We start from the raw sequence: 25,974 nt of genomic DNA, 5'->3' as shown, positions 1-25,974 counted from the left end.
CACTGGCCCAGCTGACCGATCGCAGCACACACTGGCCCAGCTGACCGATCGCAGCACACACTGGCCCAGCTGACCGATCGCAGCACACACTGGCCCAGCTGACCGATCGCAGCACACACTGGCCCAGCTGACCGATCGCAGCACACACTGGCCCAGCTGACCGATCGCAGCACACACTGGCCCAGCTGACCGATCGCAGCACACACTGGCCCAGCTGACCGATCGCAGCACACACTGGCCCAGCTGACCGATCGCAGCACACACTGGCCCAGCTGACCGATCGCAGCACACACTGGCCCAGCTGACCGATCGCAGCACACACTGGCCCAGCTGACCGATCGCAGCACACACTGGCCCAGCTGACCGATCGCAGCACACACTGGCCCAGCTGACCGATCGCAGCACACACTGGCCCAGCTGACCGATCGCAGCACACACTGGCCCAGCTGACCGATCGCAGCACACACTGGCCCAGCTGACCGATCGCAGCACACACTGGCCCAGCTGACCGATCGCAGCACACACTGGCCCAGCTGACCGATCGCAGCACACACTGGCCCAGCTGACCGATCGCAGCACACACTGGCCCAGCTGACCGATCGCAGCACACACTGGCCCAGCTGACCGATCGCAGCACACACTGGCCCAGCTGACCGATCGCAGCACACACTGGCCCAGCTGACCGATCGCAGCACACACTGGCCCAGCTGACCGATCGCAGCACACACTGGCCCAGCTGACCGATCGCAGCACACACTGGCCCAGCTGACCGATCGCAGCACACACTGGCCCAGCTGACCGATCGCAGCACACACTGGCCCAGCTGACCGATCGCAGCACACACTGGCCCAGCTGACCGATCGCAGCACACACTGGCCCAGCTGACCGATCGCAGCACACACTGGCCCAGCTGACCGATCGCAGCACACACTGGCCCAGCTGACCGATCGCAGCACACACTGGCCCAGCTGACCGATCGCAGCACACACTGGCCCAGCTGACCGATCGCAGCACACACTGGCCCAGCTGACCGATCGCAGCACACACTGGCCCAGCTGACCGATCGCAGCACACACTGGCCCAGCTGACCGATCGCAGCACACACTGGCCCAGCTGACCGATCGCAGCACACACTGGCCCAGCTGACCGATCGCAGCACACACTGGCCCAGCTGACCGATCGCAGCACACACTGGCCCAGCTGACCGATCGCAGCACACACTGGCCCAGCTGACCGATCGCAGCACACACTGGCCCAGCTGACCGATCGCAGCACACACTGGCCCAGCTGACCGATCGCAGCACACACTGGCCCAGCTGACCGATCGCAGCACACACTGGCCCAGCTGACCGATCGCAGCACACACTGGCCCAGCTGACCGATCGCAGCACACACTGGCCCAGCTGACCGATCGCAGCACACACTGGCCCAGCTGACCGATCGCAGCACACACTGGCCCAGCTGACCGATCGCAGCACACACTGGCCCAGCTGACCGATCGCAGCACACACTGGCCCAGCTGACCGATCGCAGCACACACTGGCCCAGCTGACCGATCGCAGCACACACTGGCCCAGCTGACCGATCGCAGCACACACTGGCCCAGCTGACCGATCGCAGCACACACTGGCCCAGCTGACCGATCGCAGCACACACTGGCCCAGCTGACCGATCGCAGCACACACTGGCCCAGCTGACCGATCGCAGCACACACTGGCCCAGCTGACCGATCGCAGCACACACTGGCCCAGCTGACCGATCGCAGCACACACTGGCCCAGCTGACCGATCGCAGCACACACTGGCCCAGCTGACCGATCGCAGCACACACTGGCCCAGCTGACCGATCGCAGCACACACTGGCCCAGCTGACCGATCGCAGCACACACTGGCCCAGCTGACCGATCGCAGCACACACTGGCCCAGCTGACCGATCGCAGCACACACTGGCCCAGCTGACCGATCGCAGCACACACTGGCCCAGCTGACCGATCGCAGCACACACTGGCCCAGCTGACCGATCGCAGCACACACTGGCCCAGCTGACCGATCGCAGCACACACTGGCCCAGCTGACCGATCGCAGCACACACTGGCCCAGCTGACCGATCGCAGCACACACTGGCCCAGCTGACCGATCGCAGCACACACTGGCCCAGCTGACCGATCGCAGCACACACTGGCCCAGCTGACCGATCGCAGCACACACTGGCCCAGCTGACCGATCGCAGCACACACTGGCCCAGCTGACCGATCGCAGCACACACTGGCCCAGCTGACCGATCGCAGCACACACTGGCCCAGCTGACCGATCGCAGCACACACTGGCCCAGCTGACCGATCGCAGCACACACTGGCCCAGCTGACCGATCGCAGCACACACTGGCCCAGCTGACCGATCGCAGCACACACTGGCCCAGCTGACCGATCGCAGCACACACTGGCCCAGCTGACCGATCGCAGCACACACTGGCCCAGCTGACCGATCGCAGCACACACTGGCCCAGCTGACCGATCGCAGCACACACTGGCCCAGCTGACCGATCGCAGCACACACTGGCCCAGCTGACCGATCGCAGCACACACTGGCCCAGCTGACCGATCGCAGCACACACTGGCCCAGCTGACCGATCGCAGCACACACTGGCCCAGCTGACCGATCGCAGCACACACTGGCCCAGCTGACCGATCGCAGCACACACTGGCCCAGCTGACCGATCGCAGCACACACTGGCCCAGCTGACCGATCGCAGCACACACTGGCCCAGCTGACCGATCGCAGCACACACTGGCCCAGCTGACCGATCGCAGCACACACTGGCCCAGCTGACCGATCGCAGCACACACTGGCCCAGCTGACCGATCGCAGCACACACTGGCCCAGCTGACCGATCGCAGCACACACTGGCCCAGCTGACCGATCGCAGCACACACTGGCCCAGCTGACCGATCGCAGCACACACTGGCCCAGCTGACCGATCGCAGCACACACTGGCCCAGCTGACCGATCGCAGCACACACTGGCCCAGCTGACCGATCGCAGCACACACTGGCCCAGCTGACCGATCGCAGCACACACTGGCCCAGCTGACCGATCGCAGCACACACTGGCCCAGCTGACCGATCGCAGCACACACTGGCCCAGCTGACCGATCGCAGCACACACTGGCCCAGCTGACCGATCGCAGCACACACTGGCCCAGCTGACCGATCGCAGCACACACTGGCCCAGCTGACCGATCGCAGCACACACTGGCCCAGCTGACCGATCGCAGCACACACTGGCCCAGCTGACCGATCGCAGCACACACTGGCCCAGCTGACCGATCGCAGCACACACTGGCCCAGCTGACCGATCGCAGCACACACTGGCCCAGCTGACCGATCGCAGCACACACTGGCCCAGCTGACCGATCGCAGCACACACTGGCCCAGCTGACCGATCGCAGCACACACTGGCCCAGCTGACCGATCGCAGCACACACTGGCCCAGCTGACCGATCGCAGCACACACTGGCCCAGCTGACCGATCGCAGCACACACTGGCCCAGCTGACCGATCGCAGCACACACTGGCCCAGCTGACCGATCGCAGCACACACTGGCCCAGCTGACCGATCGCAGCACACACTGGCCCAGCTGACCGATCGCAGCACACACTGGCCCAGCTGACCGATCGCAGCACACACTGGCCCAGCTGACCGATCGCAGCACACACTGGCCCAGCTGACCGATCGCAGCACACACTGGCCCAGCTGACCGATCGCAGCACACACTGGCCCAGCTGACCGATCGCAGCACACACTGGCCCAGCTGACCGATCGCAGCACACACTGGCCCAGCTGACCGATCGCAGCACACACTGGCCCAGCTGACCGATCGCAGCACACACTGGCCCAGCTGACCGATCGCAGCACACACTGGCCCAGCTGACCGATCGCAGCACACACTGGCCCAGCTGACCGATCGCAGCACACACTGGCCCAGCTGACCGATCGCAGCACACACTGGCCCAGCTGACCGATCGCAGCACACACTGGCCCAGCTGACCGATCGCAGCACACACTGGCCCAGCTGACCGATCGCAGCACACACTGGCCCAGCTGACCGATCGCAGCACACACTGGCCCAGCTGACCGATCGCAGCACACACTGGCCCAGCTGACCGATCGCAGCACACACTGGCCCAGCTGACCGATCGCAGCACACACTGGCCCAGCTGACCGATCGCAGCACACACTGGCCCAGCTGACCGATCGCAGCACACACTGGCCCAGCTGACCGATCGCAGCACACACTGGCCCAGCTGACCGATCGCAGCACACACTGGCCCAGCTGACCGATCGCAGCACACACTGGCCCAGCTGACCGATCGCAGCACACACTGGCCCAGCTGACCGATCGCAGCACACACTGGCCCAGCTGACCGATCGCAGCACACACTGGCCCAGCTGACCGATCGCAGCACACACTGGCCCAGCTGACCGATCGCAGCACACACTGGCCCAGCTGACCGATCGCAGCACACACTGGCCCAGCTGACCGATCGCAGCACACACTGGCCCAGCTGACCGATCGCAGCACACACTGGCCCAGCTGACCGATCGCAGCACACACTGGCCCAGCTGACCGATCGCAGCACACACTGGCCCAGCTGACCGATCGCAGCACACACTGGCCCAGCTGACCGATCGCAGCACACACTGGCCCAGCTGACCGATCGCAGCACACACTGGCCCAGCTGACCGATCGCAGCACACACTGGCCCAGCTGACCGATCGCAGCACACACTGGCCCAGCTGACCGATCGCAGCACACACTGGCCCAGCTGACCGATCGCAGCACACACTGGCCCAGCTGACCGATCGCAGCACACACTGGCCCAGCTGACCGATCGCAGCACACACTGGCCCAGCTGACCGATCGCAGCACACACTGGCCCAGCTGACCGATCGCAGCACACACTGGCCCAGCTGACCGATCGCAGCACACACTGGCCCAGCTGACCGATCGCAGCACACACTGGCCCAGCTGACCGATCGCAGCACACACTGGCCCAGCTGACCGATCGCAGCACACACTGGCCCAGCTGACCGATCGCAGCACACACTGGCCCAGCTGACCGATCGCAGCACACACTGGCCCAGCTGACCGATCGCAGCACACACTGGCCCAGCTGACCGATCGCAGCACACACTGGCCCAGCTGACCGATCGCAGCACACACTGGCCCAGCTGACCGATCGCAGCACACACTGGCCCAGCTGACCGATCGCAGCACACACTGGCCCAGCTGACCGATCGCAGCACACACTGGCCCAGCTGACCGATCGCAGCACACACTGGCCCAGCTGACCGATCGCAGCACACACTGGCCCAGCTGACCGATCGCAGCACACACTGGCCCAGCTGACCGATCGCAGCACACACTGGCCCAGCTGACCGATCGCAGCACACACTGGCCCAGCTGACCGATCGCAGCACACACTGGCCCAGCTGACCGATCGCAGCACACACTGGCCCAGCTGACCGATCGCAGCACACACTGGCCCAGCTGACCGATCGCAGCACACACTGGCCCAGCTGACCGATCGCAGCACACACTGGCCCAGCTGACCGATCGCAGCACACACTGGCCCAGCTGACCGATCGCAGCACACACTGGCCCAGCTGACCGATCGCAGCACACACTGGCCCAGCTGACCGATCGCAGCACACACTGGCCCAGCTGACCGATCGCAGCACACACTGGCCCAGCTGACCGATCGCAGCACACACTGGCCCAGCTGACCGATCGCAGCACACACTGGCCCAGCTGACCGATCGCAGCACACACTGGCCCAGCTGACCGATCGCAGCACACACTGGCCCAGCTGACCGATCGCAGCACACACTGGCCCAGCTGACCGATCGCAGCACACACTGGCCCAGCTGACCGATCGCAGCACACACTGGCCCAGCTGACCGATCGCAGCACACACTGGCCCAGCTGACCGATCGCAGCACACACTGGCCCAGCTGACCGATCGCAGCACACACTGGCCCAGCTGACCGATCGCAGCACACACTGGCCCAGCTGACCGATCGCAGCACACACTGGCCCAGCTGACCGATCGCAGCACACACTGGCCCAGCTGACCGATCGCAGCACACACTGGCCCAGCTGACCGATCGCAGCACACACTGGCCCAGCTGACCGATCGCAGCACACACTGGCCCAGCTGACCGATCGCAGCACACACTGGCCCAGCTGACCGATCGCAGCACACACTGGCCCAGCTGACCGATCGCAGCACACACTGGCCCAGCTGACCGATCGCAGCACACACTGGCCCAGCTGACCGATCGCAGCACACACTGGCCCAGCTGACCGATCGCAGCACACACTGGCCCAGCTGACCGATCGCAGCACACACTGGCCCAGCTGACCGATCGCAGCACACACTGGCCCAGCTGACCGATCGCAGCACACACTGGCCCAGCTGACCGATCGCAGCACACACTGGCCCAGCTGACCGATCGCAGCACACACTGGCCCAGCTGACCGATCGCAGCACACACTGGCCCAGCTGACCGATCGCAGCACACACTGGCCCAGCTGACCGATCGCAGCACACACTGGCCCAGCTGACCGATCGCAGCACACACTGGCCCAGCTGACCGATCGCAGCACACACTGGCCCAGCTGACCGATCGCAGCACACACTGGCCCAGCTGACCGATCGCAGCACACACTGGCCCAGCTGACCGATCGCAGCACACACTGGCCCAGCTGACCGATCGCAGCACACACTGGCCCAGCTGACCGATCGCAGCACACACTGGCCCAGCTGACCGATCGCAGCACACACTGGCCCAGCTGACCGATCGCAGCACACACTGGCCCAGCTGACCGATCGCAGCACACACTGGCCCAGCTGACCGATCGCAGCACACACTGGCCCAGCTGACCGATCGCAGCACACACTGGCCCAGCTGACCGATCGCAGCACACACTGGCCCAGCTGACCGATCGCAGCACACACTGGCCCAGCTGACCGATCGCAGCACACACTGGCCCAGCTGACCGATCGCAGCACACACTGGCCCAGCTGACCGATCGCAGCACACACTGGCCCAGCTGACCGATCGCAGCACACACTGGCCCAGCTGACCGATCGCAGCACACACTGGCCCAGCTGACCGATCGCAGCACACACTGGCCCAGCTGACCGATCGCAGCACACACTGGCCCAGCTGACCGATCGCAGCACACACTGGCCCAGCTGACCGATCGCAGCACACACTGGCCCAGCTGACCGATCGCAGCACACACTGGCCCAGCTGACCGATCGCAGCACACACTGGCCCAGCTGACCGATCGCAGCACACACTGGCCCAGCTGACCGATCGCAGCACACACTGGCCCAGCTGACCGATCGCAGCACACACTGGCCCAGCTGACCGATCGCAGCACACACTGGCCCAGCTGACCGATCGCAGCACACACTGGCCCAGCTGACCGATCGCAGCACACACTGGCCCAGCTGACCGATCGCAGCACACACTGGCCCAGCTGACCGATCGCAGCACACACTGGCCCAGCTGACCGATCGCAGCACACACTGGCCCAGCTGACCGATCGCAGCACACACTGGCCCAGCTGACCGATCGCAGCACACACTGGCCCAGCTGACCGATCGCAGCACACACTGGCCCAGCTGACCGATCGCAGCACACACTGGCCCAGCTGACCGATCGCAGCACACACTGGCCCAGCTGACCGATCGCAGCACACACTGGCCCAGCTGACCGATCGCAGCACACACTGGCCCAGCTGACCGATCGCAGCACACACTGGCCCAGCTGACCGATCGCAGCACACACTGGCCCAGCTGACCGATCGCAGCACACACTGGCCCAGCTGACCGATCGCAGCACACACTGGCCCAGCTGACCGATCGCAGCACACACTGGCCCAGCTGACCGATCGCAGCACACACTGGCCCAGCTGACCGATCGCAGCACACACTGGCCCAGCTGACCGATCGCAGCACACACTGGCCCAGCTGACCGATCGCAGCACACACTGGCCCAGCTGACCGATCGCAGCACACACTGGCCCAGCTGACCGATCGCAGCACACACTGGCCCAGCTGACCGATCGCAGCACACACTGGCCCAGCTGACCGATCGCAGCACACACTGGCCCAGCTGACCGATCGCAGCACACACTGGCCCAGCTGACCGATCGCAGCACACACTGGCCCAGCTGACCGATCGCAGCACACACTGGCCCAGCTGACCGATCGCAGCACACACTGGCCCAGCTGACCGATCGCAGCACACACTGGCCCAGCTGACCGATCGCAGCACACACTGGCCCAGCTGACCGATCGCAGCACACACTGGCCCAGCTGACCGATCGCAGCACACACTGGCCCAGCTGACCGATCGCAGCACACACTGGCCCAGCTGACCGATCGCAGCACACACTGGCCCAGCTGACCGATCGCAGCACACACTGGCCCAGCTGACCGATCGCAGCACACACTGGCCCAGCTGACCGATCGCAGCACACACTGGCCCAGCTGACCGATCGCAGCACACACTGGCCCAGCTGACCGATCGCAGCACACACTGGCCCAGCTGACCGATCGCAGCACACACTGGCCCAGCTGACCGATCGCAGCACACACTGGCCCAGCTGACCGATCGCAGCACACACTGGCCCAGCTGACCGATCGCAGCACACACTGGCCCAGCTGACCGATCGCAGCACACACTGGCCCAGCTGACCGATCGCAGCACACACTGGCCCAGCTGACCGATCGCAGCACACACTGGCCCAGCTGACCGATCGCAGCACACACTGGCCCAGCTGACCGATCGCAGCACACACTGGCCCAGCTGACCGATCGCAGCACACACTGGCCCAGCTGACCGATCGCAGCACACACTGGCCCAGCTGACCGATCGCAGCACACACTGGCCCAGCTGACCGATCGCAGCACACACTGGCCCAGCTGACCGATCGCAGCACACACTGGCCCAGCTGACCGATCGCAGCACACACTGGCCCAGCTGACCGATCGCAGCACACACTGGCCCAGCTGACCGATCGCAGCACACACTGGCCCAGCTGACCGATCGCAGCACACACTGGCCCAGCTGACCGATCGCAGCACACACTGGCCCAGCTGACCGATCGCAGCACACACTGGCCCAGCTGACCGATCGCAGCACACACTGGCCCAGCTGACCGATCGCAGCACACACTGGCCCAGCTGACCGATCGCAGCACACACTGGCCCAGCTGACCGATCGCAGCACACACTGGCCCAGCTGACCGATCGCAGCACACACTGGCCCAGCTGACCGATCGCAGCACACACTGGCCCAGCTGACCGATCGCAGCACACACTGGCCCAGCTGACCGATCGCAGCACACACTGGCCCAGCTGACCGATCGCAGCACACACTGGCCCAGCTGACCGATCGCAGCACACACTGGCCCAGCTGACCGATCGCAGCACACACTGGCCCAGCTGACCGATCGCAGCACACACTGGCCCAGCTGACCGATCGCAGCACACACTGGCCCAGCTGACCGATCGCAGCACACACTGGCCCAGCTGACCGATCGCAGCACACACTGGCCCAGCTGACCGATCGCAGCACACACTGGCCCAGCTGACCGATCGCAGCACACACTGGCCCAGCTGACCGATCGCAGCACACACTGGCCCAGCTGACCGATCGCAGCACACACTGGCCCAGCTGACCGATCGCAGCACACACTGGCCCAGCTGACCGATCGCAGCACACACTGGCCCAGCTGACCGATCGCAGCACACACTGGCCCAGCTGACCGATCGCAGCACACACTGGCCCAGCTGACCGATCGCAGCACACACTGGCCCAGCTGACCGATCGCAGCACACACTGGCCCAGCTGACCGATCGCAGCACACACTGGCCCAGCTGACCGATCGCAGCACACACTGGCCCAGCTGACCGATCGCAGCACACACTGGCCCAGCTGACCGATCGCAGCACACACTGGCCCAGCTGACCGATCGCAGCACACACTGGCCCAGCTGACCGATCGCAGCACACACTGGCCCAGCTGACCGATCGCAGCACACACTGGCCCAGCTGACCGATCGCAGCACACACTGGCCCAGCTGACCGATCGCAGCACACACTGGCCCAGCTGACCGATCGCAGCACACACTGGCCCAGCTGACCGATCGCAGCACACACTGGCCCAGCTGACCGATCGCAGCACACACTGGCCCAGCTGACCGATCGCAGCACACACTGGCCCAGCTGACCGATCGCAGCACACACTGGCCCAGCTGACCGATCGCAGCACACACTGGCCCAGCTGACCGATCGCAGCACACACTGGCCCAGCTGACCGATCGCAGCACACACTGGCCCAGCTGACCGATCGCAGCACACACTGGCCCAGCTGACCGATCGCAGCACACACTGGCCCAGCTGACCGATCGCAGCACACACTGGCCCAGCTGACCGATCGCAGCACACACTGGCCCAGCTGACCGATCGCAGCACACACTGGCCCAGCTGACCGATCGCAGCACACACTGGCCCAGCTGACCGATCGCAGCACACACTGGCCCAGCTGACCGATCGCAGCACACACTGGCCCAGCTGACCGATCGCAGCACACACTGGCCCAGCTGACCGATCGCAGCACACACTGGCCCAGCTGACCGATCGCAGCACACACTGGCCCAGCTGACCGATCGCAGCACACACTGGCCCAGCTGACCGATCGCAGCACACACTGGCCCAGCTGACCGATCGCAGCACACACTGGCCCAGCTGACCGATCGCAGCACACACTGGCCCAGCTGACCGATCGCAGCACACACTGGCCCAGCTGACCGATCGCAGCACACACTGGCCCAGCTGACCGATCGCAGCACACACTGGCCCAGCTGACCGATCGCAGCACACACTGGCCCAGCTGACCGATCGCAGCACACACTGGCCCAGCTGACCGATCGCAGCACACACTGGCCCAGCTGACCGATCGCAGCACACACTGGCCCAGCTGACCGATCGCAGCACACACTGGCCCAGCTGACCGATCGCAGCACACACTGGCCCAGCTGACCGATCGCAGCACACACTGGCCCAGCTGACCGATCGCAGCACACACTGGCCCAGCTGACCGATCGCAGCACACACTGGCCCAGCTGACCGATCGCAGCACACACTGGCCCAGCTGACCGATCGCAGCACACACTGGCCCAGCTGACCGATCGCAGCACACACTGGCCCAGCTGACCGATCGCAGCACACACTGGCCCAGCTGACCGATCGCAGCACACACTGGCCCAGCTGACCGATCGCAGCACACACTGGCCCAGCTGACCGATCGCAGCACACACTGGCCCAGCTGACCGATCGCAGCACACACTGGCCCAGCTGACCGATCGCAGCACACACTGGCCCAGCTGACCGATCGCAGCACACACTGGCCCAGCTGACCGATCGCAGCACACACTGGCCCAGCTGACCGATCGCAGCACACACTGGCCCAGCTGACCGATCGCAGCACACACTGGCCCAGCTGACCGATCGCAGCACACACTGGCCCAGCTGACCGATCGCAGCACACACTGGCCCAGCTGACCGATCGCAGCACACACTGGCCCAGCTGACCGATCGCAGCACACACTGGCCCAGCTGACCGATCGCAGCACACACTGGCCCAGCTGACCGATCGCAGCACACACTGGCCCAGCTGACCGATCGCAGCACACACTGGCCCAGCTGACCGATCGCAGCACACACTGGCCCAGCTGACCGATCGCAGCACACACTGGCCCAGCTGACCGATCGCAGCACACACTGGCCCAGCTGACCGATCGCAGCACACACTGGCCCAGCTGACCGATCGCAGCACACACTGGCCCAGCTGACCGATCGCAGCACACACTGGCCCAGCTGACCGATCGCAGCACACACTGGCCCAGCTGACCGATCGCAGCACACACTGGCCCAGCTGACCGATCGCAGCACACACTGGCCCAGCTGACCGATCGCAGCACACACTGGCCCAGCTGACCGATCGCAGCACACACTGGCCCAGCTGACCGATCGCAGCACACACTGGCCCAGCTGACCGATCGCAGCACACACTGGCCCAGCTGACCGATCGCAGCACACACTGGCCCAGCTGACCGATCGCAGCACACACTGGCCCAGCTGACCGATCGCAGCACACACTGGCCCAGCTGACCGATCGCAGCACACACTGGCCCAGCTGACCGATCGCAGCACACACTGGCCCAGCTGACCGATCGCAGCACACACTGGCCCAGCTGACCGATCGCAGCACACACTGGCCCAGCTGACCGATCGCAGCACACACTGGCCCAGCTGACCGATCGCAGCACACACTGGCCCAGCTGACCGATCGCAGCACACACTGGCCCAGCTGACCGATCGCAGCACACACTGGCCCAGCTGACCGATCGCAGCACACACTGGCCCAGCTGACCGATCGCAGCACACACTGGCCCAGCTGACCGATCGCAGCACACACTGGCCCAGCTGACCGATCGCAGCACACACTGGCCCAGCTGACCGATCGCAGCACACACTGGCCCAGCTGACCGATCGCAGCACACACTGGCCCAGCTGACCGATCGCAGCACACACTGGCCCAGCTGACCGATCGCAGCACACACTGGCCCAGCTGACCGATCGCAGCACACACTGGCCCAGCTGACCGATCGCAGCACACACTGGCCCAGCTGACCGATCGCAGCACACACTGGCCCAGCTGACCGATCGCAGCACACACTGGCCCAGCTGACCGATCGCAGCACACACTGGCCCAGCTGACCGATCGCAGCACACACTGGCCCAGCTGACCGATCGCAGCACACACTGGCCCAGCTGACCGATCGCAGCACACACTGGCCCAGCTGACCGATCGCAGCACACACTGGCCCAGCTGACCGATCGCAGCACACACTGGCCCAGCTGACCGATCGCAGCACACACTGGCCCAGCTGACCGATCGCAGCACACACTGGCCCAGCTGACCGATCGCAGCACACACTGGCCCAGCTGACCGATCGCAGCACACACTGGCCCAGCTGACCGATCGCAGCACACACTGGCCCAGCTGACCGATCGCAGCACACACTGGCCCAGCTGACCGATCGCAGCACACACTGGCCCAGCTGACCGATCGCAGCACACACTGGCCCAGCTGACCGATCGCAGCACACACTGGCCCAGCTGACCGATCGCAGCACACACTGGCCCAGCTGACCGATCGCAGCACACACTGGCCCAGCTGACCGATCGCAGCACACACTGGCCCAGCTGACCGATCGCAGCACACACTGGCCCAGCTGACCGATCGCAGCACACACTGGCCCAGCTGACCGATCGCAGCACACACTGGCCCAGCTGACCGATCGCAGCACACACTGGCCCAGCTGACCGATCGCAGCACACACTGGCCCAGCTGACCGATCGCAGCACACACTGGCCCAGCTGACCGATCGCAGCACACACTGGCCCAGCTGACCGATCGCAGCACACACTGGCCCAGCTGACCGATCGCAGCACACACTGGCCCAGCTGACCGATCGCAGCACACACTGGCCCAGCTGACCGATCGCAGCACACACTGGCCCAGCTGACCGATCGCAGCACACACTGGCCCAGCTGACCGATCGCAGCACACACTGGCCCAGCTGACCGATCGCAGCACACACTGGCCCAGCTGACCGATCGCAGCACACACTGGCCCAGCTGACCGATCGCAGCACACACTGGCCCAGCTGACCGATCGCAGCACACACTGGCCCAGCTGACCGATCGCAGCACACACTGGCCCAGCTGACCGATCGCAGCACACACTGGCCCAGCTGACCGATCGCAGCACACACTGGCCCAGCTGACCGATCGCAGCACACACTGGCCCAGCTGACCGATCGCAGCACACACTGGCCCAGCTGACCGATCGCAGCACACACTGGCCCAGCTGACCGATCGCAGCACACACTGGCCCAGCTGACCGATCGCAGCACACACTGGCCCAGCTGACCGATCGCAGCACACACTGGCCCAGCTGACCGATCGCAGCACACACTGGCCCAGCTGACCGATCGCAGCACACACTGGCCCAGCTGACCGATCGCAGCACACACTGGCCCAGCTGACCGATCGCAGCACACACTGGCCCAGCTGACCGATCGCAGCACACACTGGCCCAGCTGACCGATCGCAGCACACACTGGCCCAGCTGACCGATCGCAGCACACACTGGCCCAGCTGACCGATCGCAGCACACACTGGCCCAGCTGACCGATCGCAGCACACACTGGCCCAGCTGACCGATCGCAGCACACACTGGCCCAGCTGACCGATCGCAGCACACACTGGCCCAGCTGACCGATCGCAGCACACACTGGCCCAGCTGACCGATCGCAGCACACACTGGCCCAGCTGACCGATCGCAGCACACACTGGCCCAGCTGACCGATCGCAGCACACACTGGCCCAGCTGACCGATCGCAGCACACACTGGCCCAGCTGACCGATCGCAGCACACACTGGCCCAGCTGACCGATCGCAGCACACACTGGCCCAGCTGACCGATCGCAGCACACACTGGCCCAGCTGACCGATCGCAGCACACACTGGCCCAGCTGACCGATCGCAGCACACACTGGCCCAGCTGACCGATCGCAGCACACACTGGCCCAGCTGACCGATCGCAGCACACACTGGCCCAGCTGACCGATCGCAGCACACACTGGCCCAGCTGACCGATCGCAGCACACACTGGCCCAGCTGACCGATCGCAGCACACACTGGCCCAGCTGACCGATCGCAGCACACACTGGCCCAGCTGACCGATCGCAGCACACACTGGCCCAGCTGACCGATCGCAGCACACACTGGCCCAGCTGACCGATCGCAGCACACACTGGCCCAGCTGACCGATCGCAGCACACACTGGCCCAGCTGACCGATCGCAGCACACACTGGCCCAGCTGACCGATCGCAGCACACACTGGCCCAGCTGACCGATCGCAGCACACACTGGCCCAGCTGACCGATCGCAGCACACACTGGCCCAGCTGACCGATCGCAGCACACACTGGCCCAGCTGACCGATCGCAGCACACACTGGCCCAGCTGACCGATCGCAGCACACACTGGCCCAGCTGACCGATCGCAGCACACACTGGCCCAGCTGACCGATCGCAGCACACACTGGCCCAGCTGACCGATCGCAGCACACACTGGCCCAGCTGACCGATCGCAGCACACACTGGCCCAGCTGACCGATCGCAGCACACACTGGCCCAGCTGACCGATCGCAGCACACACTGGCCCAGCTGACCGATCGCAGCACACACTGGCCCAGCTGACCGATCGCAGCACACACTGGCCCAGCTGACCGATCGCAGCACACACTGGCCCAGCTGACCGATCGCAGCACACACTGGCCCAGCTGACCGATCGCAGCACACACTGGCCCAGCTGACCGATCGCAGCACACACTGGCCCAGCTGACCGATCGCAGCACACACTGGCCCAGCTGACCGATCGCAGCACACACTGGCCCAGCTGACCGATCGCAGCACACACTGGCCCAGCTGACCGATCGCAGCACACACTGGCCCAGCTGACCGATCGCAGCACACACTGGCCCAGCTGACCGATCGCAGCACACACTGGCCCAGCTGACCGATCGCAGCACACACTGGCCCAGCTGACCGATCGCAGCACACACTGGCCCAGCTGACCGATCGCAGCACACACTGGCCCAGCTGACCGATCGCAGCACACACTGGCCCAGCTGACCGATCGCAGCACACACTGGCCCAGCTGACCGATCGCAGCACACACTGGCCCAGCTGACCGATCGCAGCACACACTGGCCCAGCTGACCGATCGCAGCACACACTGGCCCAGCTGACCAATCACAGCACATTTCGTATTACAGAAGGTGGGCCTGCATAAGCGAGAGGTGTTGTAATGGAAAATATGTGAAAAATGTGTTTTTCGAACAACCGAGTATCAACAAGAGAGCCTGTTCTAGTACACCCCCAAAACAAGAGAGCCTGTTCTAGTACACCCCCAAAACAAGAGAGCCTGTTCTAGTACACCCCCAAAACAAAATCAAGACTTTGTAAAAGAGCATAATAGGACCCCTTTAAGTTTTACTTAATTAAGAGATGTACACACAAATCGTGAAAATTAGAGAAACAACACGCACCCTCTTGGCCAAAAATATTAAGACATGTCTCAAAATATCTTTTGACTTCCACCAAAAAAAAAAAGTCCATACAGGTTTGAAACGTCATGAGGTTGAATAAATTAAAGCAGATTTTTAAATGTTTTTGGCCGAAGTATCCCTTTTTAAAATAGTATTTTGTTTCAAATATTGTTCCAATGTCTTATTAATAGACTAATTCTTAGGATTCTTAAGATAATATAGAGGTAATTATATAAATATATTATTATTATTATTATTATATCAGTGATATAATTATGTAAGTAGTATTGCAGGTTATTGAATGACCAGTTGGTTATTTTCACAAGACAAACCCCTACGTTATGCCGTATCCATTTGACACAAAACACAAGTGTTAGATGTTTTACTTAATAGGCATGTTTTTAAAGACATTTCAAATATCTGATAAAATGTTGATTTGGGTGAGCAAGTAGCCTCTTTTCGCTTTTTCGGAATTTACCAAAGTGTCTAAAAACAGATATTATTTGTTGACTATTTGTCGGTTCAGTATATTGGCCAATCATTAGTATTTGCCACACTGTTTTACAATTTTCTTTTGTTGTTGTTTTTTCCATATATAGGCTGATGCATTTAGTTCCAAGAAGGACAAAAATAGTTTCACACTTGAGATGAAACATCAGAGACTGCTAGAGAAAGAGGTAGATTTCAAAATGTTTTGAACATTTCCTTGATGGCCATTTGTTGCTTTGAGGCCTGATCGGTTTCTATGGTCTCTTCTCCTAACCTTGACTGTCACTGATAATGCTGGAGTATAGATCCGTTCTTTGGTGCAGCAGAGAGGAGAGCAAGACCGCAGGCTGCTGACCCTGGAAGAAGAGCTGAAAAAGCTGGAGTCTAAATTGCTTGTGGGTGTCAGAGAGAAGACATGCTTCGCTGCCAATGTGGCTTCTCTCGAGAGGCAGCTCGCGGAGTTAAAGAAAGCTAATGAGTTCCTGAAGACCAAGGTGACTAGTCTTTTTGTACCAGTGTGTTTTCCGATCTCTCTTTCCTAAGCAGACTGCTTCACATAAACAAGTTTACTGAGGAATGTCTTGGCACTTTGATTTTCTCAGGTCTCTGCAGACATCACCAAGAAGAAGATCAATGCTCTTTCCATGGAGCTCATAGAGGCCAAAAATAAACTGGATGCCAAAGACAAGGTAAGTTACCTCAGTTGCTTTAGACAGGGAAAGGAGTTTGTGTAACTTCAAGTTGCTCAGTGCTATTTTGTGCTTGTGAACAGGAGCTGAGCTTCCTTCAGATCAGCTCAGAGGGGAAAGTAAAGGTCTTGGAAACGGATCTGGAGACTGCCAGAACAACTTTTAGAGTTCTTCAGGAAAGGAACAAAGATCTTGGTGAGTTACCTTGAGGAGCTATATGTTTGATATTTAATATTTTGGGATCTTTTCCATTTTATAAAATCAATATGACAAGCGTCCAGTGTCTCTAAGTTCAAGTCAGAACATGTTCACAACGAAATATAATACTTGCTGAAAAGTGCACAGAATATACTGTAAAAGTAAAGTGAAACAGAATTTCACACAGTAAGTGTTTCCAGCAGTATTTTCACATGACGTCATTACACTGCATTTCTTAATTCAGTGAGTGGTATCTAGTTATCTTGGAAATCAATCAAATTGTATGTAAAAATGTTAACTTTAAAGAGTTAACCCAGTTGAATTTTAGTGAACCGTTTAATTCAGGCAGCTTAACAAATGCTTCAGTATTCCCGAATGACCTTGTGGTATTTCAGAATTCTTTTGCTGATGTTTGATCGTATCAATGACAAAATTGAAAAAAGGAATATTGGATCCAATCTCATTACCAGATCACATCACAAAATATCAGATTTGTCTGATACACAAAAGCTTTAAGTCTTGTCTGAAAATCTTTATCAGTCAAGAGGTTGACAGAAGAGGCTGGGAAAGAGTAGAAAGCAGGTGATGAAGTTACACTGTTCAAAAGTGTTTATTTATCTAAATCTATTCAGAAAAGATATGTTTAATCAAAAGTGACAGTGAAGACAATGTTACAAAAGATTTCTATTTTAAATAAATGCTGTTCTTTTGAACTTTCTATGTATTAATCAAATTTATCATGCTTTCCACAAAAATATGAAGAATCACAACTGTATCAACATTAATAATAAGAAATGTTTCTTGAGCAGCAAATCAGCATATTATACTGATTTGTGAAGGATCATGTCACACTGAAGACTGGAGTAATGATGCTGAAAATTAAGCTTTGCCATCACAGGAATAAATTACATTTTACAATATATTAAGGTAGAAAACGTTTTTTAAATTGTAATAATATTTCACAATATTGCTTTTTACTCTATTTTTGATCAAATAAATGCATCCAGTGTTGCCAGATTGGATGGACAAAAGCTCACAAAAACCCGCCTAAAATTTTTAACTGTCAAATTATGATGGAATATGTAAATCAAGGTTCATAAGGGCCATTTTTAACTCCTTAAAACAAAATAATGACGACAAAATAATATAAATATAACGTTAGATACATTTCCCAGGTAAACGCTCAAATCGGGGCAAATAGCCTACATTAAAGAGAATTAGGCTTCCAAACATGAATAAAATATACAAGCAGACACTGTCAAAATGGCAATCAAGAAATTAACCGATACCCTCAAAACAACACGTGCATCTTTTTCAATGTCAGCAGTCAGAATAATCCAATTTAAATGCAAAAGGTGCCCAATATAAGTGATAGGAAAAAGCAACGTAATAAGCAGGTAGGCTATTTCACACTCGTTCATGCACACACCATGACAGTCAAAACGGTGTCATTCATTGATACATACTGAATTATAATCCGACAATTAAAAAATATATATATAACAACAGTAATAATCCGCTTACCTCCGTGTCGCTCTATAAGTTTACACAGAACTAGAGAAGCCTCTTGTTAAGTTCATATTGTAGAACATAATACAGAACTTTGCACAGTCAAAACTAATCAAGTCTAGCAGTTTTCAAGGATTTATCAATCTGGACCGTTTAAAATATAAAAGAAAGGATCGCATAAACCGAGATATTTAGTTTCGGTTTTGATGAATTCAAATATGATTTCGGAGTTGCAGTGATAGAGCCTTCTTGTCATCTCACTCCACAATAATTCACATTTTGAGAGTTGAGTCACTCTCCCATAACAGATAACTTCTATTTAGGCATTGTGATTACTTTCAAAATCAGATGCGTTATAACTTTAACTTAAACCAAAGTGACATTCAAACTCTAGTCTAGTGATTCTAGAAACCATTTAAGTATTTGTTTGAATGACTCATTAAGAAGAATTTGCTCACAAATCAGATATCATTAGTGACTGAGTTTTTTTTTTTTTATTATTATTACTAAATGTTGTTTTTCAGAGGAACTTCATCAGGAGACAAGAGTCCAAAATGAGCAGCTCGAGAATGAAATGGATAAATTGCACAGTAAGCTTGCGTGCTAAAATCTGTGTTTGTTTCTATGGTGTCATTTGAGTTGGCTACATCTCACTTTGTCTTCTTCAACTGAAGGCATAATCCAGGAGCTGAGAGAGGAAATCAAAGCCCTGCAGAGTTACTTGGACTCAGCAAATGACGAGATTCAGGTATTGGTTTTGGTCAACAGAATTTGACACTCCTAATCCAGATGATATTTACTCACCGCTTAGGTTGAATCATCAGACTTTGAAGTGCTGCTTGGTTTGAGATAAGCTGTCTGTCTCACTCTCCAATGTCAAAGGATTTGCGGATTAAGCTCCAGGACAAATCCACCATGGAGCGCCGGTTCTATGAATCTCAAGAGAACCTCAGGTTAGAACTGTGTGCATTTTTATATTGTTGTTGTTGTATCAGTGCTCACATCCTCATCCAGCTCTATACGGGTTGTGCAGTGATGTGGAGAAAAAGCTGGAGAAATGTACCAGTGAGCTGCAGGACTGTCAGGGGGTGCTGAGAGTAAAGGAAGAGGAGCTGCAGAGATCTCAGCAGGAGCTGCAGGACTCCCAGAAGGCTCTAGAAGAGAAGGATAGGGAGATGGAGCAGCATGTGCAGGATCTCCAGGCCTCGCAGGCCTCACTAAAAGAGTTAGAGCAACAGATGCAGTGGGGAGCTCAGGATCTTGAGGAGTCCCGGAGCATGGTACGGCTGCAGGAGCAGGAGCTGGCCCGCGTAAAGGAGATCTTGAGGAGAACCGAGGAAGAGCTGGATCAGCGTGTGTCACTTATGGGCGAACGATGCTTGGTGCTGGAAGACGAAAGAGGTGAATGAGATTTGGCTTTAAATTGCTGCATGAATGCAAATTATGAATAAGCACATATTGTGAGTTTTATTTTGATTGTGTGCAGCCAGGACACAGGAGGAGGGTCTGAGACGGGTACAAGAGTTGAAGGCAGAAATCAGCTCATTGGAGGAGAGTAGGAAGACTGAGAAAGAAACATATGTAAAGCTGAAGGAGGAACACAATGCACAGATCAAACAGCTGGAAGAGGAAAAGGTAATCTTGTTAATCTTATTCATTTTCACAGCAAATAATTTATTTTATATACAATTGCAAGTAAAAAAAGGCATATTACATATTAGGCTTACAATATAAGTGACACGTACAAAACAATTAAGTTGTTGATCCCAATTATATGCATGACAATTAATCGTCAGCACAAAATTCATGATCATGACAAGCCTAGTATTAACTTCTGTTTTAGGTAGTATTACTGTTCATTTAAATGGCAGTTGCTTGATTGGCACAAAGCATGCGATTTGAAATCTGCTCTGGACTCAATTGTTTTTCAGCCAGAATTGACTAATTCTGTAAATGCAGGAAATTAAAGGTATTGTTTACCCAAAAATTAAAACAATCATTAGCCGGTTTTCCACTTCCGCGAGCCAGTGCTTTAAATGGGCCAGGCGGGGCTCGGATAGCCTCAGACCTGTAGCACCAAGGCCAAAATCACGCTGCGTTTCCACCGTCAGGCCAGAAGCTCCGCTGCGCTTCACTAAAACCCGCCCTTTACACGCCTCTCAGGAACAATGTCATGCAACCCCATCATTTCACCAACAAAGAAGTTATCAGAAAACTAATTAAAAAAAAATAAGTCACTGGAACTAGCGCGATCACAAAACGAACATGATAAAAGCGGCCATTTGTTTGCATGCTTTGTTAAAGATTTAAATCCAAAAGCATCGATGTTTTACAATAATAAGTGATACATTTGATCATAATGAATTAATTTATCAGGATTGAAAATTAATCACACAGAAATAAAGCGGTATGAACACAGCCTACCTATATACATCACATTTAGAAAGAAATTATAATTTCTATATTTTTATAAAAAGCTCCTTAACAAAAACCATTATTATATTTTTGACATACGCAGAGCTAAACTCTCGAGACGAGACTTATAACAGATAAAATATGTAACTAAATAAATACACGATTGTGATAGAGAATAAGAAGCTGATGTCTGATTTCTTCAAGCGGTCGTATTTACCGTGTTTACTATGGTAACGTTAATGGCTAGTGTGCATAGTCTTTTGAATCGCTTATAAATATTTCTGCCTTGTATGGTGATCATAATCCACATCGGATCAAGTTATTTCAAACACTCGCTGCTGTCTGAAAGTAAGTTTTGAACTCAAATTATTTTAAAAGTCTTTAATGCTAGTGTTATCTGTTAACTTTCTGAAATGATCCGTGGCGCTGATGCTCTCCAGACGTGGAGAAACTCCGCCTTTGTTCATAACCACTCCTCTAGCCCCAGCTTGCCCACTTTGGCCCAAGGTTTTCGTCGGGCCAAAAAACCGGGGCCGTTGGCCCAGAAGAAGCACCGACGAGGCACGATCAAGCCCCGGAACCGACAGTGGAAACGCGGCTATTTACTCGCACTCATGTAGTTCCAAGCTCGAGACATTTTTTTTCTTTTTCCTTTTTATTTGACTCCCATACATGGGGCTCGTCCCTATGATAAGCGGAAGCCTGTATGCTTGCTTGAATGTGAGAACCACAGAGATTTGTTCTCGCGCATCACACAAATATGGTTTAGCTTCCTTTGACCATATTTTATGAGCTCTATGTATGTGCGCTGATCAATGTTTCTATGTGAATAAATACATAAATTGAATCTGTTCGTCATATAAAGTGATCACGTTTTTTCAGTCAACTCGAATAAAACCATTCAGTTCATCTGGATTACTTTTAGGACATCTTTTTGAACTTGTTGTTGCATGAAAGTTTTGGTTGCATGGACTTTCAATAGAATCATGAGTGAATATTAAAAATTTTCAGATGAACAAAAGTCTTATGGGTTTGGAAAAACACAAGGGTGAGTAAATGATTCATTTTTGGTTAAACTATCACTTTAATGTGATTGAAAACAGGAAAAATCTAGCTAAAATAAATCTTTATTTCAATTTATTGAGAGACATCAAAGAAAATCAGCACAGAATACAGCATTGTTTAATACAGCACAGAGGAAACATAAATATGTTTACACAGAAATCATTATATTATTGGGATTTCTTTCCCTTTTTTTCCTCAATTCATTGTTGCGCATTTATTGTTCAACCCTTTCCTATGAAGGGCATTTAGTATTCTTTCTTGTATTCCAGTATTTCATTAGCTTGAGTATCTGTATCTTGGGACACGACAAGGAAAACAGTTTACTAACATGCCATTTTGTGATTAGTTGTGGTACTCTTAGAGGAAAAATCAATAGTGAATAAAGTTGTGATGTGATTTATATCTGCATGAGTGGGACAATTAAGTGAAGAGTGCATCTTAATAGACTTTAAGCAGGTTGTACTATGTCATCTCTCAATCAGGAAGTCAAAGTCTCCCTGATCGACTTTGTGGATTAGGCTAATGTCTCTTAAGCTCCTCTAATGTGTGTTGCTGCAGACTCACAGCGGCTCCCTGGCTAGCATGCTTGAGCGCCTGAGAGATGAGGCTGAGGCGGAGAGGAGACAGCTTGGCGAGGAGCTGGAGGACGCGCTCGAGGAGCTGTCAGAGCTGGAGAAGCAGGAGCAATGCAGTGAGGAGGCCATCCAGCACCTCACGCAGAAGAACCACACACTGGAACAAGATCTGAAGAACACTTGCGCCGAGTTAGAAAAGTGAGGACTTCTGATTTCTAATTGAGTTGAGATGGATCACATCTCTTTGGTTAAAAGCTGACCAGTGTTGGTTTCTCCTTTGGCAGGAAGTGTGCTGAGATGCAGGCTTTAGAAGAGGCTCATGTGATGAAAATCAAAAAACTAGAAGAGGATCACAACAGCTGTCTAGCTACGCTGGGAGACGTGACTACTGACTTTGAGAGGTGTTACTTTAAACATCTTTTTGTTTATTAAAATGCTCTCCATAGACGTTTAAAGGGGACATCGGATGCCCATTTTCCACAAGTTGGTATTATTCTTTAGGGTCTTCATGAAATATCTGCGACGTACTTTGTTTAAAATTCCTCAATGGGTGTGTAAAACAACATCCTTTTTACCTTCTGTGTTTAAACAAAACTAATCCACTGCGTCCTCAGTGGCTCTGATGTTCACTTTTACATCCAGCTGCAAAACATCTGCATTGCTTACAAGACATTGTGTCGCTAGAGCTGTTCGAGCACTAAGAATGTGGTGGACAGCATACAGCTGGCTGAGGGCGGAATACAGGACAGTCCGTCAACGGTCGAGGGAGGGGTCTGAGCAGTATGGGGATTAAAAGGAGGGGGGGGGGAAATGGATTTTTATCGCTGTAGGGTGCTTGCGTCCAGACAATGCTAGTACACATTTATATACAAACACTAAGTAAAAGTGAATTTTGCATCCGATGTCCCCTTTAAAATGATCTTGGATTTCTTTAACCGTTCCTAATTGTTAATTTTCCCGCCCAGCCACCAAGTGTCTGCATCAAATATTTTCTTTTTAAATTCCAAAAGCACAAGACGGTCTCTGGGTGAGCAGAAGGAGCAGGCAGAGGCTGAAGCCCATCAGCTGCAGGAAGAGATGAACCAACTGAAGCAACGGCTGCAGCAGGAGCAGGAGAAACTCATAAGCTACAGGGAAATGCAGCGAGAGGAGCATGTTAGGTCTGTATCATGCCTCGGAGGTTTACAGTATTTATCTGCTATGCTTCCCATATATGTGCAGCTCCCATATGGTTCATAATGTGATCCAAGGTTAAGTAGGGAATAATTTTCAGTCAGTTATTACCACAAAATAAACAAGGTGATGAGGATAATTGTATATTATATTAATAAATGGGTAATCGACAAATCAATATTTCGGTTTATGTTTTCAAATGTATTTTAAATAATTAAATATTCAATAAAGTATTATTTAATATAAGTAATTAAATTTAACATAATTTAATTATTTTATTTAAGTCAGTATTGCACCCAAATGACCAAACCACTTAATTTATCTCTTTACCATAACAGACAAATTACAATAAATTCAAAGATAAGGTGGTGGTATTTTTTTCTCTAAAGTAGGCCTTTATAGCTGTAGGTTAAATAGATAATACACAATTTTAAACATTAAAAAAGTAATCATTTTTTGATTGCTTGTAATTTAATATTTGATTTTATTATTCCTTTTATGATGCTGAAGGTTTAAATCCTGTCTTGTCCAATTTATAACAAACCTCTCTTTCTAACCTCTATCATGTGTTTTCATTTTATATTCATGTTAATGTGGAAACGGCATATGACAGTATTTTATATATTTGTATTAAATAACTGCATTTATTATTAGTTTAAAAGGTAAATGGCAAATATAAATCTATTAATAACTTAACATGTTCTTTTCCCCATCCCTAATAATGACTGCCAACACTTTCACATCAGCTCAAATCTTCAAATGTCTTAACAGTTAAGAATATACACTGTTTTTAAATGTTTGTCAATGTCTAAGTGATTGATAACTGCTGGGGTTTTTGCTGTGCTACAGGATGCTTTTAGAAGTTCAGACTAAGCTGGCTCAGAGAGAGGAAGAGTTGAAGGAAGCAGCAAAAACTCGGAGTGAGGAGCTGAGACGCCTGCAGGCAGAGGTGGAGCGAGAGAGAGGAGAGCGGAAGCGGGCTCAGACCCAGCTGGAGAGGGAACAGAAGAGGAGGCAGTCAGTGGAGGGCCGTTCTGCAGAAGCCAGCAGGCTGCGGGGCCATGTGGAGGAACTGGAAGACAAGCTTTCTGAGCTGAACAGGCAGGTGCAGGAGGAAAGAGACGCCGCTCAGCGTCACGCTGTGGAGTGGCAGCAGGAGAGACGACAGCTATGTAGACAGATGGAAGAGGAAAGACAAGACTACCACAAACAACTAGCAGAGGCTCAGCTGCAGAGGTGAGAAAGTTAGGATGCCCTCAGTGGGGTCTCTAGTCCATCATAGTTTCCTCATGCTCAAAGATATCCGATGCTCAATCTCTGTGTGCGTTGCATTTGTCTTTTTGTTTAATACCATATTGCTGTTCATTCACCCCCAGCACGTCTGATGCTGAGACTGAACACTGGAGACACTTCTATGAAGAGCTCTATGCTAAAGTAAAACCATTTCAGGTAAGCAAGGGTTATATTTAACATGGTCATTTTTTTATTTTTATTTTGTTTTTGTTTTTTTTAAATCCCCTTCAAATAGTATTTTTTTTATTTGTTTGTTAGCTTTTTATTTCATTCCCTTTGTTTTGTTGTTTCTCCAAATTTAGT

At 54.9% G+C, this 25,974-nt stretch overlaps 1 protein-coding gene across 4 annotated transcripts in view; it reads left to right on the top strand.

The window, feature by feature from the left end:
* LOC107561281 (hyaluronan mediated motility receptor-like) overlaps positions 1–25,974 on the top strand; it is a 34,767-nt gene that overhangs the window by 5,917 nt on the left and 2,876 nt on the right. For 3 of the 4 annotated variants that reach the window (XM_016245692.1, XM_016245691.1, XM_016245693.1), the window contains exons 4-17: positions 16,865–16,942; positions 17,060–17,248; positions 17,357–17,443; positions 17,527–17,638; positions 19,675–19,740; positions 19,825–19,898; positions 20,033–20,103; positions 20,184–20,551; positions 20,637–20,785; positions 23,189–23,403; positions 23,490–23,606; positions 24,216–24,365; positions 25,228–25,614; positions 25,755–25,827. In XM_016245692.1, coding sequence (XP_016101178.1) covers positions 16,865–16,942; positions 17,060–17,248; positions 17,357–17,443; positions 17,527–17,638; positions 19,675–19,740; positions 19,825–19,898; positions 20,033–20,103; positions 20,184–20,551; positions 20,637–20,785; positions 23,189–23,403; positions 23,490–23,606; positions 24,216–24,365; positions 25,228–25,614; positions 25,755–25,827 — 2,136 coding nt within the window. The remainder of the gene's footprint in view (positions 1–16,864; positions 16,943–17,059; positions 17,249–17,356; positions 17,444–17,526; positions 17,639–19,674; positions 19,741–19,824; positions 19,899–20,032; positions 20,104–20,183; positions 20,552–20,636; positions 20,786–23,188; positions 23,404–23,489; positions 23,607–24,215; positions 24,366–25,227; positions 25,615–25,754; positions 25,828–25,974) is intronic. The other variant, XM_016245694.1, reaches the window with a different exon arrangement.

This window comes from Sinocyclocheilus grahami, unplaced genomic scaffold (genome assembly GCF_001515645.1).
Source record: "Sinocyclocheilus grahami isolate Dianchi unplaced genomic scaffold, SAMN03320097.WGS_v1.1 scaffold764.1, whole genome shotgun sequence".
Taxonomy (NCBI): Eukaryota; Metazoa; Chordata; class Actinopteri; order Cypriniformes; family Cyprinidae; genus Sinocyclocheilus; species Sinocyclocheilus grahami.
This window is presented reverse-complemented; position numbering and strand designations above follow the sequence as displayed.